The sequence below is a fragment of the Suncus etruscus genome, chromosome 20 (genome assembly GCF_024139225.1).
Source record: "Suncus etruscus isolate mSunEtr1 chromosome 20, mSunEtr1.pri.cur, whole genome shotgun sequence".
Taxonomy (NCBI): Eukaryota; Metazoa; Chordata; class Mammalia; order Eulipotyphla; family Soricidae; genus Suncus; species Suncus etruscus.
The window spans coordinates 9619533-9637507 of NC_064867.1; the positions used below are offsets into that span (position 1 = coordinate 9619533).

Here is a 17975-nt window from a genome sequence, read left to right on the forward strand (position 1 = left end):
AAGTTTAATTGTTTATTAATATCTTATGATTGATTTATACATTATAAGATATTGGATATTAAGTGATTCTTGGTGAGAATCTTGTTTGCATATTTTCTACAATTATACTATTTTGTATGAATTATGAAAAATAACATAAATACTAAGCATGAAAAATGAGGTGTATAATATTTAGAATTTATAGCTAATATAAATTAATTTGTTTGGGAGTTCATAAAGTCTCTGATAAGTTTTCCAAGCTTTCAAATCAATTTCACCTAAGAGTGAAATCACTTGTTTTTGAACCACTGTCATTTTTCAGTCTAAGATGAGGCCCTGTTGTATAATAATTATATTGACCAGATGATAGAATGATGATTAATCATAAGAGATTTGTTTTACTAAATGATGTGCTTATGTACATTGAGATATGTTTATCTGGAAAAAACAGTGAATAAACTGAACTCAAAGAATGAAATAAAAGTTTTTTCTTTGCTAAGAGGAAATCATTGGAAAGGAGAGTAGGAAATGTTGAAAAAAAAAAAAAACATGTGGAGTTGTGGCAGGCAGTTGTGGGATCAGTTGTACAGATGACTTTTTTAGGGATTTGTCATTAAACTGAAATTATCCACATACTGCACTCTAGCTGGTACTTTGGGAACTGTAACTTCATGCTATAAATTTGCCACTTCATTTTGTTTTTGCAGGTGGTTCAGTGTCCAATATGTATGCAATGAATTTAGCGAGATACAGACATTATCCTGCTATTAAAGAAAAGGGACTGTTTGGGTTGCCAAGATTAATCCTTTTCACATCTGCGGAGGTAAAATAAATCATTTTTGATATGAGTTATAGATTTTTCTGAGCATTCATTATTTAAGAGGGCTTGCTTATTTGGGGATTTCTGGTGTGCTTATATCTTAGGACATGTGATTAATATGACTAAATATAATATCATGTTTCATTCCAAAGGAAAATTCAGGTGACCACTAGCCAAACAATTTTGTCTCTCTTTAGAGATTTTTTTTTTGAGAAAATGGAACATTGAATTTGAAAAGGCTGTCTCTGTGTCTCTCTTCTTTGTGTTATTTATTAGAACTTTGATGATCACTGATATCACCTTGTCTTCTGCTCACATTTCTTCATAAATTTGGTTGTCTCAAATAGTATTCACAAGGTCATTTCGAAAAGCAAGTTTTTTTAGTAACAGTGAACATCTTTCTTTCTTTCTTTCTTTCTTTCTTTCTTTCTTTCTTTCTTTCTTTCTTTCTTTCTTTCTTTCTTTCTTTCTTTCTTTCTTTCTTTCTTTCTCTCTCTCTCTTTCTTCTTTCTTTCTTTCTTTCTTTCTTTCTTTTTCTCTCTCTGTCTCTTTCTTTTTCTTTCTTTCTTTATTTCTTTCCTTCCTTTCTTTCTTTCTTTCTTTCTTTCTTTCTTTCTTTCTTTCTTTCTTTCTTTCTTTCTTTCTTTCTTTCTTTCTTTCTTTCTTTCTTTCTTTCTTTCTTTCTTTCTTTCTCTCTCTCTCTCTCTCTCTCTCTTTCTTTCTTTCTTTCTTTCTTTCTTTCTTTCTTTCTTTCTTTCTTTCTTTCTTTCTTTCTTTCTTTCTTTCTTTCTTTCTTTCTTTCTCTCTCTCTTTCACACACACACACACACAAAACACACACACACACAGAGCTATTGACACTGCTCCTGCCTTTATTTTTACTCCATTAAAATAGAAAATCTGAAGGTGGATCTGTGCATTGTTTTTGAACTAGGTTACATGGATTCAATTCCTGTTTCTACTTGTTACAGTCTGAGTGACCTTGGATAATTTCACCAAATTCTCTCTTCCTCAATTTCATAAGTTATAAAAATGAATGCATAAAGTCTTTTTAGTAATCATTTATCCAACACTTGGTGGCCTAAAGCTACAAATATATATCAGTGCTTATAAGTGTTAGCTTGGCAGTTCTACTATTTTTGTGGGGGCTATTTTATGTCTATAGGGATAAACTGGCTGCTGACTGTTTAAGAGTGGCTCACCTGGGGCAGAAGCTCTGGCACAAGTGGTAGGGTGTTTGCCTTGCACGCACTAACCTAGGACTGACCGTGGTTCGATACCCTGGTATCCCATATGGTCCCCCAAGTTAGGGGTGATTTCTGAGCGCATAGCCAGGAGTAACCCGAGTGTCAACGTGGTGTGGCCCAAAAACAAAACAATAAAAAGAGTGGCTCACCGGAGGTGATGCTCGTGAGTTGTCTGTTCCATAAGTGTCTTGTTCTCTAGCAGTTTCGTTCAGGTGTATCCTTAGGGCAGTACAGGTACAAGTGAAAAATAACATGAACACACTCCAGGACTCTGAGTTTTAGGTTCAGTATTGCCCATTACCGATTCTATCTCATTTCCTAGGCAATGTAAGTTCATTTGGGGACCTGCATCAAGCGGGAAAATATACTTTACCTCTCAAAAAGACTCTCTGAAAAATTCCGAATTCTGCATCTTATGTCAAAGGATATGAATACATGGAAGAGTGATAAAGTTTCAACAATACACTTTGTACACTTTGAAACTATTCAAGCATCAGTATTTGTAATAAACTTAAAAGTCACCAGTCAGTGAGGGCTTGAAAAACTGAATGAATTAAAGCAGCATATAAAGTATTATTTTGTACATCATATATAGGGGAAAACATGTAGTATCTCATTAGAGGTAGAGGATAGGATATGGCACAAAAGAATGAAGCATTTGCTTTGCGTAAAGAAGGATCAGGCTCTTTCTGGCATCACATGATTTTCCAAGCACTGGATGGAATTACTCTGCAAGAATCTTGCAAGGAGTAGCCCCAAGGGTGTGGCCCCAAAACAAAAACATAACATTAGTAGTAAGAGAAAAGTAACACAGCTTTTATAGATATTTGTTTGTTTGCTTGTTTGTTTTTGTGTCACACACGATGGTCCTCAGAGGTTATTCTGGCTCTGTGTTCAGAAATCGCTCCTGGCAGGCTAGGGGACCATATGGGATGCCTCAAATTGAACAGGGCCCCATCCTGTGTTGGCTGCATGCAAGGCAAACACCCTATCACTGTGCTATTGCCCCAGCCCCAGCTATTATAGTTTAGAGAGAAGAAAAGGCACTATTTAAGGGAAGTCTTATTGGAGTTTTCTTTGTATTTGTTTTGTTTCTGGTGGTGTGTGTGTGTGTGTGTGTGTGTGTGAGAGAGAGAGAGAGAGAGAGAGAGAGAGAGAGAGAGAGAGAGAGAGAGAGAGAGTCCATTGGGTATTTGTCTCTGTCAGCACCATTCCTACCCCAGTCCTTTGCAGTAAAGTTTTAGTTTCTATAATTTCAATCATTCTTGGTCTCTCATTCAACACAGGAAGTAGGCAAAAGCTGAAATTCTTTCATTTCGAGCTGGACTTCCTATATCTGTTATTGTTTTTCTTTTTTTCTCTCTTTTTAATGTTGAATTTTCTTATTTTAACTACTATGGTTAACAGAGTTGTTCATAATAGTTATTTCTGACATTCAATGTTCTTTTTTTTTTTTTTTTTTTTAGTTTTTGGGTCACACCCAGCGGTGCTCAGGGGTTACTCCTGGCTGTCTGCTCAGAAATAGCTCCTGGCAGGCACAGGGGACCATATGGGACACCGGGATTTGAACCAACCACCTTTGGTCCTGGATCGGCTGCTTGCAAGGCAAACGCCGCTGTGCTATCTCTCCGGGCCCGTGACATTCAATGTTCTAACACCAATCCTAACACTATGAATCATTTCCTCAATCATGGTTCCCATTTTCCCAAACTTCACAAAACCTACCTCTTAGCAAGCATGAATAATTTACTTAATATTGCTTGTTACAACGAAATGATAATGGACTTGTTGTAAAAGTGACTTTATTCAAAGAAATTTGTGAAAATTTTCATATTCACAATGGGGTTATTATGTCATTGTCCAAAGGTATATTAAGATTTGTATGACTGGTTGAGTATTCTGTGGTTTTGTTTTTTTTGGGTTTATGTAGCTTCTCTGTTAATTTCACATCTAATTTAGTTTATTCCTACTGGGAATATGATATTAAAATTATAGATGTGTTGTATGACCATGTAAGCTCCTGCAAGGCCCAGGACTTCAACAATCTGTGGAGCTGAGCCAATGAGCTCATAAGGCAAGAGTATTGATTCTTGGATACGGATGCTGGGATATCAGGAAGCATGGATATGAAGGGAGAGTTGACCTACCCTGACTCTTAACAGTCCCTGGAGATGTTAACTGCAAAACAAGCATATCTAAAATTTTGGCAGTTATGAGCCTCTGCATATATTATTGTAAAGCAGTGAATCTGGGCCATAGCTGTTATTTTCTAGCAAAAGCAAAATGACTTTATAATTATTAAAAATAACTTTTATTCCATGTGATCAATAATAGAAAGAAACATGGCCACCCTTAGATATTTTTTACTAGCTTTGACCTCTGATCTGGTTAGTTAGTTCAGCACTCAGTACAAAGTGGGTGTCCAGTATTAAAGTTCTCTGGAATAATGATCCTTCCGGCCTGTGATTTTCAGCTTAGTCAAGCAAGCTAAGTAACTCATAAATCATACTATAGCAAAAAATTGGTTTGAAATATGGATTTTAGGGTAAAATGTTTCATGTTTTGGGATTACTATGAAATAGTTTACTCCCCTGGACACCAACCCTCATTATTTCACTTTGAGAAACCCTTGCATATCAGATGAAAAGTTTTCTCATTTGGATTTTCTGTTTCTATGCCTAAAAAACTGATTGCACAAGAACTTTGGCAGTCAGATTCAATCAACTTTTCTTTTTAGGCATACTATGTGGTTTAAATCCTACAGGAATCTTTTCTTGTTATAATTTTCCTGGAATGAGGAAGAAAACCTATGAGTCTAGACTGAAGATATTACTCAGGAAAGATTACATGTATGGTTGTAGTTGAAAAATTGGAAGTAATGAAAATTTCATGCAGTTGTAAAACCAGAAATATACAAACATTCACAAATATCTATCTCCAGTGGAGATATATGTATAAAAAGTGGCAAAGTATTTGCCTTGGTTAACATGTCCAAAGAAGATGGAGCCAAAAGATCTGTCTGAGTTAGTTTGTCATCTATAATAAGTACCTTAGACTGGTTTCAACAACTGAACATTTATTTCTCAAAGTCTTACAAATTGAAAATCCATGATGACCAAAGTGCTAGCATACCCAGTTGGTCTAAAGAGGGACGTCTATATGGTCTTTCCTTTTCTCCTGCTTGCAGACTATGAAGACAGATTATAACATTTTTATGTCTTTCTATCTTCTTGTAAGGGCACCAATGCCCTCAGCACCCCACTCACATGAACAAATCTTAAAACTAGAACAATCTAGGTTAGGGAAACAAAAAGTATAAACTTTTAAAGGATACATATTGAAGCCCATAAGATTATGAGTTCCATAGAAGTCTTACATAGTTTTGAATGTATTCTAGCCTGGAATGTATGTTGCTACCCAAAAATCCAGATTCCACTTTGCAGCCCATGCCTAACCTACTCTACCAAAGAGAATCAGATCATTACATGTGAATTATTTTAATTTCTATCTTAATAATTACCTGTGTTCTGATATTCATAAGAAACTAATTCATTATTTAATTAATATATAAAGAATTGATGCTGTTTTATAAATCTTCTTAGCCCTATGTGAATCATTTTATCAAGTTACCTCACCACTCATATACACATATTTTTAATTTCCTGCTTGCATATGGCTACCCTGTTATTTTCCTGTATTGTTTTACGAGATAAAAATGTCTAACTTTTATGTTACCCTGGAATACTATTATCTCATCTGTACAGAATACATACAACCCCCCCACTTAAAGTACTTTGTTGCAGCCTTCAAGTTTTGTTTGTAATTTAGCTTAAAATACCATGACAGAAACAATAGTATTGTCAACATATCAGTGTGACCTTTCCAGTGCTGAATAGAAAGACTTGTAAGGAATGAAAAAAATATCTTTGTGTCTTAATGATTGCTTAATATGAATTTTCTAGAATTATAGGAGTCCTGGATTTGTAAAATCCTGGCCAAATCATTTTGGTAATTAGAACAGTATATGCCATTGAAATTTAAGAAAAGCTAAGGAACTGTTAAGTTGCAAACCAGTATCCAATGTGTGAAGGGGCAGATGCCAGGAGTTTCTTAAACCATGACCCTTGGAGCCACATTTACTTTATACTTATCTTAGCTGTGCATTCTACATGAAACCAGCTTGTGTTTGGGCATTACTGTAGATGTTTTACCTAACCAAGCAGTTGTTCCTAGGGTGACATACTGACATGTGACCTGGATTTCAGCTCTGATTCATTAGGAACTGAAGCTGTATGTTTTTGAAGAAGTTCCTTGCCTCCTCTTCTACCTTCCTAATATATAACTTTGCAAGCCTTGCTCTCCCCACTATTGGTAGCTGATGCATTAAACTAGTCAACACAGAAAAGAGACCTCCAAATGTTTGGGACAGAGCTTATGTGAAGGAAAATATAGAGGTTCATTGAGGAAACCCAAAGTCACAGGAAAAGTCCTTGCCAGCAGCAGAAGAGAAAACTTTAGCACAATTCTGTCTTTCATTTGGGCATTTGCTGTTTTATCCTTATAGGGATGAATACCCACTGAGATTTTTGTATCTTTCTGGCAAGGAATGACATTTGGGGAAGGCTGTGTCTTAGAAGTGACTTTTCTTTCACTAGTGATGGCAGCAGCTCCTCGTTGTTTCTAATGTACCCCTTATTTCTGAACTCTAGCCTTATAGGTTTTGCCTTTCTTTCAAACTGCCAGCATGTTTGAAGCATCACCCTCATTCTTTTATTCCCCTTTCAGGGCTCTTTTCCTTCTCTGAAGCTTTCAGATGTTTAGGTTCTTGTTTTGCAGGCATCTTATAATCTGTCCCTATCTATTTGAGATCTACATGCCCCGAGGTCTTCAAGATAAAACTATTGAAGTTACAGTTATTCTGATGACCATCTTTTATTCAGGTTTAAACAGATTCTTAGTTGGGCATGGGATGAGAAATTTGCTATTTCTCAGTACACCAAGTACTGACATTTTTTTTGAGACAAATACCAATGAGGTGGGATATTATTTATTATTATGAAATCATAGGTGTTTGGTTAACAGATCTCAAATCTCAGATAAGAAATAATATAGAGGGGCCAGAGAGATAGAATGGAGGTAAGGTGTTTGCCTTGCATACAGAAGGACAGTAGTTTGAATCCTAGCATCCCATATGGTCCCCCAAGCCTGCCAGGAGTGATTTCTGAGCATAGAGTCAGGAATAACCCCTGAGCACTGCTGGGTATGACCCCAAAACCAAAAAAAAAAAAAAAAGAAAGAAATAATATAGAGTAATAAAATACGTGAAACTGTAATTTATTTTCTACTTTATTACTCTTCAATATGAGTATTTTCTTATAACAACCTGAAATGAATACGTCTCTTTTTTTTGCTGAGTACCCTTTTATTTTATTTTTTCAATGATTTTTATTGTGATCAAAGTGAATTACTAATCTTTCACAGTAATATTTATGGTACATAGTGACAATAAACCAGGACCATTCCCATCACCAGTGTTGTTCTTCCTCCATCCCTGTTCCCAGCATGCATTCCATAGTTCCCTCATTTGCCACCCTGTATATAGCTTTTTGTATAGCTTGTTGTAGATTGGGTATTGATTCTGTTGTTGACTTGTGTTTGATGTTTAAGTCTGATCATTTTTTATTTCCACTCAATGTTCATATGACTGGTTGGTCCTGGTACCCTTCGTTTCTTCCCCCCTCAATTCATGAGGCAGAACAAGATGACTCGATTTATGTGGTTCTGTTGGAAAAAAAAAAGCCACTGAGAGGATTCCTTCTAGAGGTTATAAATATCAATTTAAAAGAATAAAGGGAAAAATGAAATGATTACCTTTTAAAGGCATCTTGACTTTGATATTTGGAAATTAATTATTTAGGATGTTTTCATTTTTCTTGATGCTATTGCTTTTGCATTTAATTTTAGAGAGTTTAAAAAGAAAGATTTCTCAGTAAAACTGTATGACAAAAGAAAAAAATTGCTGCATTTTTGGAGAATAGATCAAGTTAAGTGTGAAGGCATGTCTATGCTTTTAATGTATTCATACTTACAAATTAGATTACTAAGGTTTTTGGTACAATAATGTTCTTTAGCACCTTCATTTTTCTGGTATGAAGAAGAATTAATTGACCACCTGTCCACACTAATGTATTAAGAGCATTATCTCTAATGTTTAATGCTAATTATTTTACCAGCTTTACGTGGTACAGGAGAAGAAAGGCCAACAATAGACAGCATATGCCACTATTTGCCAATAATAAATAGATCAACTCTCATTCCAGAATCCTCTGTTAGCCTCATTCATAAAGTTGTGTCACTTTATAATGATCAACATTACCATCCGTTTCATTTTAATGATTTTAGTCACTTCTCTTTATATCTAATTTCAGCCTTTCATTCAATATTAAGCATGCTTGGGCAATATCTGATTAGTATCTATTACATATGTTGGCTCATTAAAAGAAATTATTCTGCAGTCTGTGACAGTAATCTCTGAAGATAGTCTCTGAAATCCTTTGGGGGATTTCAGATCAACAGTGCAATAGATTAAGTTTCCATAAATACTGGAGTTGTCTTAGTAGCAAGAAGAGAAACTTTAGTCAGTGTTATGGAAACAGTTGTCTCGAATGACTAAGTTGGTTCCTTATTTCAGCTCCTGTGTTCTACCTGCCCGTACATTGAACCAGTTAATTTAAGACAAGCAAATGAACATGACATTGAATGGCCACTTTATATATTAGCAAGCAGAGGCTTGGAGAGATTACATTATTTCTTTAAGCTTCCATAGCTGTTACTGGGAAAACCTGGTATTAAATTCTGATTTTTCTGACCCATAGTTAACTTTTTTCATCCTCGAGATGAAGATGTTTAATTAAAACACTGGTTTCTTTTCTTGTATGCAAGAATGTTCCAAAGACTGGGCTTAATCATATAATTTACTTCCACTAAAAGAGTAAGCAATATTTTTTTTCCATATCATATTTCTATGTGTCTCTCTTTCCTCTTATTCCTTTCAATTTAGTGTCATTATTCCATGAAGAAGGCAGCCTCCTTTCTTGGGATTGGTACAGAGAATATTTGTTTTGTGGAAACAGATGGAAGGTAATAGGGACAGGATCTGTATTCCTGGTGGGTGGAGGGGGGAATGGTACTTGTTAAAGAGATGTATCTACTTCTATGCACTGCTAAACACGGTCTCTCAAATTGCTATCTCTTAGGGGGAAAATGATACCTGAGGAACTAGACAAGCAAATCTGGCAATCCAAAAAAAAGGTATGAGGGTTGAAAGGAAAAAAAAAGACAAGGAAATGAATGCATGTGTGTGGGTATAAGGGGGAGACTGTCAGGGAGGAAATGTAAGCTGTCATATCCATTTCTGTGTGTGGGAGAGAGAAGAGAGTGTGTTGCAGTTAAAATAGGAAAACTCATTTACAGATGTTCTATTTCCAGGTGCTTGGCTCTCCATATTCTGTGGAGTTTCTCGGATGTTCTCATTCCCAAATGGCCGGAGCCCATTAAAACACTGACATCACCGTATTCAGGATTCTTGATTTAAATTAAGCTTAAAAAATGAATCCAGCCTCTCCAGCAGAGCCCCAGGTCCCACTGTCCTCCATTTCTCCTGACTCTGAGAATTCTGCAGACAAGTCACTTGTCTCTAAGTTGCATACAGAATGATCCCTGATTTCTTCATCAATCTACTCTCCCAGGTTGCTTTATCAAAGCCCATTTTAAAATAATCACCACATATTGGCTCTAGGCTTGTGTCTGGCGGAATGCCTTCCCTTCTCTGCCAGAATGTGTAAAATCTGCAAGCCCATTACTAGGGAAGGCAGGGCATTGCCCTAATTACCGGAAGAGTTAAAGCTGGCCTCAACACCTGCTTTTTTTTTTTTAACTTAATTTTTATGTTTTAAAATTTGTATAGTGGTAGTGTCTTTATTCACTCCTCGGTTCTTGGGCATTTGAGGTTTTTGCCATATCTTAACTATTGTAAGTAAAGCTCCTGTGACAAAAATAAGGCAAGTCTGTGCCCTTTTAGATTAAAAAAATTTGTCTTGCTTCTGATCTGGGATGCTGCTGTATCTCTTTCCATAAGATTTAATATTCAATGTAAGATTATTTTTATTATTTAAGTATTGTACTGTTTCGCTTTGTTGTGCCTTTTTTTTTTTTCATAAAAGTCACCTTATGCTGGGTCATAACACCTCATCCTATTTAATTTGTTATTCTCTACTTTAAAATTTTGTCTTTATTATAATTGTATTGGCTTCAAGTATCTTTCCTTAGAAACATACTTATCTTTAAAAAAAATATCCCTGTGAAAAGTGGGTCTGATATTTGTCTGATGCTACGGATTATCATAACTCTTTGATTTGAGTAAAATTCTGTTTTGACACATGTTCTGCTGTGAACAGCAGATAATGTATTCTACTTTAATATTTCTTTTTGGTAGCCTTTGAAAAAGTTAAGTTTTATTTTCCCCGCCAGAAGTTGCTATCACAAATGTCTTTGTTATGTGATTAATGCCTGTTGGAAAGAAACCTTGATGGTGATTTTTATATAGTTCATAAGTCTCCTCCTTCATTCCTCCCTCCCCTTTATCTCTCTACACTCTTTTTACTTCTTGAATTTTAATCTTTTCAACCATATACAACTAGTGGTCCTCCACATATAATTTATACATACAGTATCAACAATCATTAGCATATCATCTGCTCTTTTTCATCTATATTGAATCTTCTACCACTACTAGATTAGTTTGAAGTAAGGTAATACATCATGGCATTTATCCATAAATAAATTAGCATATATATAAACAAATATATATATTCATTTTATACAAACATACTTAGAAGAAACAGTAATGCCTCAATATCATATAACATTAGTCTAAATTAAAAGCTTGCTTAATGTCTCTTTAATACAAAATATTTTGATGTGAATACATATTTATGTAAGCCTTATACATCTTATTTGGATGACTTAACACATAAATATTTTCTTTTTTTAATATAAAATTTTTAAGCACCATGATTATAAGCATGTTCGTAGTTGGGTTTCAGTCATAAACAGGATAACCCCCCTTCACGAGTACAACATTCCCATCACCAATGCCCCCCTCCTCCCTTTCCCCTGCCTGTATTGGCAACAGGCATTCTACTTCTCTCATGCTTCAACATGAGTTAGTGTAGTTATTTCCTTAACAGCATTCACCACTCTTTGTGGTGAGCTTCAAATCATGAACCAGTCCTTCTGGTCCTCCCAGCCCTTAACTCTATTGTCTCTGGGCCTTATTACAGTAATTTTTAATTTTAATTTTTTTTAAAACCCATAGATGAGTGATACTATTCTGTATCTATCACTCTCCCTCTGACTTATTTCACTCAGCATAATAGATTACATGTACTTCCATGTATAGGAAAATTTCATGACTTCTTCTTTCCTGAAGGCTTCATAATATTCCATTGTGTATATGTACCACAGTTTTTTTAGCCATTCATCTGTTGAAGGGCATCTTGGTTGTTTCCAGAATCTGGCTATTGTAAATAGTGCTGCAATGAATATAGGTGTGAGGAAATATTTTCAAACATATAGCTTCACTTTTCTCCTTCTAACCTGCTGAAGAAATCAGGTCCTTTGTACTTTTGTTTTGTTTTATTTGGACCATACCCAGTTTTACTTGAGCTTATTTTTGCCTCTTCATTTAGGAATCACTCTTCATGGTTCTGTAATCAGGTATTAATCTTGGGTGCTAAAGATTGGACCTGAGTCAGCTAAATGTAAGGCTAATACCCTACCCAATATATATTATTACTCCAGCCTAGGTTTTTTTTGTACTTTTAATTATGTTTTCCACTTTCTTGTACTTTCCACTTGATTGTACATGTACATTGAGTTTGTACTTTTAATTAAATTTACCACTAGGATAGATTACTTCAAGAATTTGAGAATCTAAATACTCCCCTCCCTTAAGATTTATCTAGTTTCTTTTATTTGCTAGTTATATCTTGAGACTTTTTGTTTTTGTTTTGGGGCCATACCTGGTGGTGCTCAGGGATAACTCCTGACACTCCTTGGAAACCTGTGCTTGTTTGGAGGACTATATGTGATATTGGGGGTCAAACCTGGGTCTACTTAGTGTACGACAAGGCAAGAACCCACTGTACTATTGTTATAGCCTAGATCTTGAGACGTATTTAGATGAAATTGAAAATGTTATAATGAAAGCTTCTAGGGTGGTGATTTGGCTGTCATCAGCAATATCATATTTTTTGTAGTAACATTGATTGGTGAGCTTAACTCTTAGCAGTTCATCTATTATACTTCTAGTTCAGCTTACCTAGTGATTACCTCATGATATTGCCAATGATGATCTTGTCTAGACCCATGAGTGCATTAGTCTTTACTCTAGTTAATGCTTCTATTCCTTCTTCGTTTTTAATAGACATAAAATTTAAAGAAAAATTTTTTTTCATCTCTACTTGATTTTCCCAAGGATAGTTGGTACAGACAAAGGAGGATAAAGGATCTTATCCCCGTATGTGCTAATATTCAGACTAGTGATTTAATTATCTACTCTCCCTTCATGATAGCCAAAACTTGATACCAAATTTTAGTATTATTATGAATTCATATTCTTTCATATTTGATGGGTTTTATTTTACCAGTCATAATTTTTATTTTCCAAATTTTTATTCTGATAATGAAAGTATGAAACTGATATATTCTCAAGTTGTGAACTTAAAAAGGAAAGTTTTTAAAAAGTAAAAATGGCTTTAGGCACATTTAAAAATAGGGCAATAGGGTGAGAGTTGGTTTGTCTTCTCAAGTTTTCTTTCAAGTCAGTTAAAACTTGAGCCTGGATTCACCAAGGACAAATCTCATATCTGTTCTGAGATTATTATACCTGATGGCTAGTTTATTTTTCTCAGTTAACTTTAGGCACAGTTGCTGTTTCAAACTTTTTACTCAGATTGTGACAGATACAGGAAATAGTATAAACTTCTTTTTCTACTGAGATTTCATTTCCTGGCCAGCCACAATCTGTTAAAAATCTGGTCAATTATTATATTTACTTAATGAAACTACAGAAATGTTGAAAAATACAGTAGTTCCAGAGATTCTAAGTGCTTATTAAAAGATCTAACTAGTATAGCCAGTGCATATTTAGAAATATTTTATGTGAGTTTAAAATGAAAGACTTTCTTTGGAAGACAGTTTATCGGCAATACACATCAGTACTGTTTCTATTTAATTCTCTCATTAATACCATGAGATATGAAACAGAAAAAAATCTGGAAGGTTAAAACAAATCACAGAAATTTAATTTCTAGGAGTGATATTTATAGATGGATTTTTTTCAAAGGTGAGGAAAAACTCATTAATAGGCTATTTAACTTACATCGGTATTTTCTCAGAGCTGTCAGTATGTCATATAGTTTATGAGGAAAATTTCAACTATTAAAGATACTTAAATAGTTTTAGTAAATTACTTTTTCTCTTCCTTTAAAGGTCTATATAAATCATGTCTCATTTCATTTAGCTCACTCTCATCATTTGATAGTTGAGTATGGGGAAAGAGTTTCCCAATTATGATTCCACAGTTAATTTGTCACTTACTGTTCTAAGATACTGAATCCCATGTGTCACGACTGTCTATCCAAATGGCAAGTGGATTCTTTTAGCTACCATAAAGTTGATTCCCAGGCATTTAAGTTTTTATATGTACCAGGTGTCCTTGCTTTACCTAAATTTTCTCAGAGAAATAACTTCTATCTAAAGTCAGTTAAATTGGAAGGACTATGCTTCTGATTAACCAAAATGTGACATTAAATGAAACATAGTACAATGAGAATTGCACTTCAAGATCCAAGTAAGGGTATTAAATGGCTTCATTCTAAATAGAGATAACATTATTTATATCGGTAGAAACATCTACTTCTTCCTCAGTTGATCTAGAAATTTAGGATTCTAGTTAAGTCCCCTACTCTCAACTTTATCTACTGATATTGCCTCCAACAAATGTTCACAGGGAACAGTGAACCTGCTGTCAACATGCTGGAATGGGTCCACTTGGAAACAACCTCATGTATTCTTCTCTACCTGCTTTCCATAAAGCACCCTATGTGTCCAAGTGCTTGGCTATTTGGTTCAAATTACCATTCATCTCTGCATATGCTACCATATCTCCCCTTTCTCCCCACTTACCACTGGCACCTGATCACTCTCCAAGATGTAGCCATCCACTGCATGAGATCATGGTAGGAAGGATCATGGTAGGCAGGTTTTCTTTTCCAAGACTCTCTGTCAGTACTTTTGTCACACCTGTTCTGGAGTGTATCTAACAAGATGGCCTTATCCCCTGTTATCTCAAATTTGCACCCAAGTAAGGGTTTTAGCTTGTAATGACTTTAGAAAAAGATCAGCAAGTAGGTTTGAATGGCTTGTCTCAGAAGCTGACTCTCCTCCATACATTTTAAATTTTATTTTAATTAATTAATGACTTTATTGAATATGGAGCAACATCCATATCAGGAATTACTTATTGCTTTAGTACTATGGGATCACTCAATGTGGCTTGAGGTTCATTTGGGGTTCCAGGGATTGAATCTGGGTGGGTCACATGCAAGGTAAGAACCCTACCAGTGTACTCCCCCTTTCTCTCTAGGCCCTTTTTGTTATTTTATGGAAAGACAATGTTGGTAACTGAAAACTCATCTTTCCCATAAAAATTAAGGAATTAGAAAGAATTAAATTTGCTATTGCAGTCAAGGTTCTTTACTCTTTACTGAAGAATTTATATAACAGAAAAGACTCCAGAGAGAAAAACAGAACAAAACGGGAGACCATACATATTGACTTGGGCCAGGTTACAATAAAGAACACTGCAAGTTTTCAATTTCATTAATCTATTAATAAAATAATTTAATTAATTAATTTAATAAATTAATCTATTGATCAATTCATGATTCAAAAAAATAATGAATGAGTATCTTTATGAGACCACTTCATGTGAGAAATTATAACTCTTAAGTTTATAAAACCATAGGGTGATTTTAGGAATGGTAGTGACAATTCTTTGTAAACCCTTTGCCCAGGGAGCAGTGCCATTTCTTGTCTGTGCCACATCTGGAACCACTGTGTTGGGAGCCTTTGATCCTCTGGATGAAATAGCTGACATCTGTGAGCAGCATGGTCTCTGGCTTCACGTGGACGTAAGTTCAACTGAATGTGCACATCTATATTAGATATTTGTTGACAGCTTTGGTGTGGAGTTTTTCATATTCTTAGAAACTAGCAGTGAGTCTCCAGCTTTTACCTAAGTGAGTTTATCTGGTCAGAAAAAATAAACATGCCATTTTTGAGGCATGTTTATTGTTAAATAAAATAATAAATGTTTCAAGACAGTGTTCCTTTTATTTTAACAGAACATAAAAATTTAATAGTAATATTATTTCACAAATCATATAAGAAATTGAACTGATTTGAATACCATCACATAAATTTAAGGAACATTTTGGGGCTTCTCAATTGTGACAGGCAAGTTAGTAAACACTAATTAGACAACGGCAAAATTTAAAAATTCTTTCATTCCCTGCTTTTAAGAAAATTCTATTTTCAAAGAACACTATTGTCATCTTTTCTCTTTCCCATCAGCTGGCCAAGATGGGGAGAGCATTGAGTGAAAACAGCTGGATTCCTATCATTCTGCACCTGTGCTATTTTCTCATCAATAGTTCTGCATTTTGGCATAAGAATAACATTTTATTTGTATAATGCGTGAAATCTGGCACTTTGATCTGTTGATTGAAAACATATCCCAACGAATGGGTCTCATGATCTTCATGCCCATGATCTTCTCTATTGGCTGGAGGATTTAGTTGTTGGTAGAACGTGTCTCTTACTAGGTCTGCAGGTTCATGGTAAATATACTCAGAGATGTTAGGATTTGCTCTTTTCTCTTTGAAATCCCACTGGAATTTGATGATTGAGAGCAAAATTACATGCTCTGCTAGTGAATTTGGAGAAATAAAACAAAGCTTTATAACATAGAGTAAGAAGGTAGCTGATATAAACCTAACAGTCCACCATTTTTGTTTCATCTATGAGGAAAATCTTGGCACGAAACCAGCTTGAGAGTGTTGCTTTTCATTTTTTTAATACAATTTATTTTTTATATTCTTTTTTGTTGGTTTGTTTGTTTTTGGGATTTTTGGGGGGCACACCTGTTGATGCTCTGGGATTACTCCTGGCTATACGCTCAGAAATCGCTCCTGGCTTAAGGGACCATATGAGATGCCAGGTCCGTCTGGGTCAGCTGTTTGCAAAGTAAACACTCTACAGTTGCACCACCACTCCGGCCCCTATTTCTTATATTCTTATGAATATCCTTTGGTCCTTTGATACTACTCTGATTGAGACAGCGTAACATAAGCCTGAATTTGAACTATAAAGTCAAGATATTGGATCAAGATTTGACTCATCTCCATTGAGATATTAGTGATTTGTTTTAATTATTTTTTGTTTGTTTGTTTGTTTGTTTTGGCCACATCCAGCGGCACTAAAGTGCTATTTCTGGTTCTTCGCTCAGAAATAGCTCCTGGCAGGGCTGGAGAGATAGCATGGAGGTAGGGCGTTTGCCTTCCATGCAGAAGGACGGTGGTTCAAATCCCGGTATCCCATATGTTCCCCTGAGCCTGCCAGGAGCGATTTCTGAGTGTAGAGTAAGGAGTAATCCCTAGCACTGCCAGGTGTGACCCAAAAACCAAAATAAAAAATAAATAAAAGAAATCGCTCCTGGCAAGTTTGGGGGATCATATGGGATGCTGGGGATTGAACTCTGGTCGGTCTCTGGTCATCTTCATGCAAGGCAAATGCTCCACTGCTATTCTATGCTCTGGCTCCGACAATAGTGCTTTGGACTTTGGGATATTTATTTGAAGAGGAAAAGGTTGATATGCTCTATAACGTGTCTTCTAGTTCTAAAATGATATGATTTCAAACATCCAGAAAATGCACATATGATTCAAGCAGGTTTTATCTGGATCTATCATAGATAATAATTTGAGACAAATTTGAAAAACACATTCTTTACAATTTTCTAATTAAATAATTAGCTTTTATCTAATTAATTTTGTAAGGCGAGGGATTGCTCATACCAAATTTTTCTCAAAGATAACTCTTAAAACTCTACTTAACCACATAACTTGAACCATCTTGTTCCACCTCACACATTGAGGGGGAAACAACTGAGGGTACCAAGTCCAAACAATCATATGAACATTGAGTAGAAATAAAAAATGATCAGACTTAAACACTAAATCCAAAGCCAACGACAACAGAATCGTTACCCAATCTACAACAAGCTAGACACAGAGGGGACCACTTATACTTGCAGCCTGGGGAAAAGGAATGGGATATGGGATGCATGCTGGGAACAGGGGTGGAGGGAGGACAACACTGGTGGTGCGAATGTCCCTGATTCAAAGTCACTATGTACCTAAAATATTACTGTGAAAGATTTGCAATCCACTTTGGTCAAAATAAACAAATAAACAATAATAATAATTTTAAAAAAAAACTCTACTTAACCAAGGTTAAAAAGCTGAATTCAGCCAATTTTAAATGGTTGCTAAGCGTCTGTTTTTGTTTTATTTTGTGATCACACCTAGCAGCGTTCAGAGCTTATTCCTGACTCTGTGTACTCAAGAATCTCACCTGGTGGTGTTCAGAACATAATTGAGTCCTGGGGATTGAATCTGAACTAGGCAAGCACTCTGTTCGCTGCTTTGGCCCCAAGAGTTTACATTTGTAACTTCCTTGCTTGTTCTGTTCTTCTCAGCCACTCCCTCCCTTTTTTTGGTGATTCCAGGAATTAATCAGCTTAA

The 17975-nt window shown here is 35.4% G+C and overlaps 1 protein-coding gene across 1 annotated transcript in view; it reads left to right on the forward strand.

The window, feature by feature from the left end:
• The window catches only part of GADL1 (glutamate decarboxylase like 1), a 239878-nt gene that overhangs the window by 66934 nt on the left and 154969 nt on the right, over positions 1–17975 (forward strand). Inside the window, exons 6-9 of the mRNA XM_049766059.1 lie at positions 687–802; positions 9107–9186; positions 9303–9357; positions 15186–15302. Of these exons, the coding sequence (XP_049622016.1) occupies positions 687–802; positions 9107–9186; positions 9303–9357; positions 15186–15302 (368 nt within the window). The remainder of the gene's footprint in view (positions 1–686; positions 803–9106; positions 9187–9302; positions 9358–15185; positions 15303–17975) is intronic.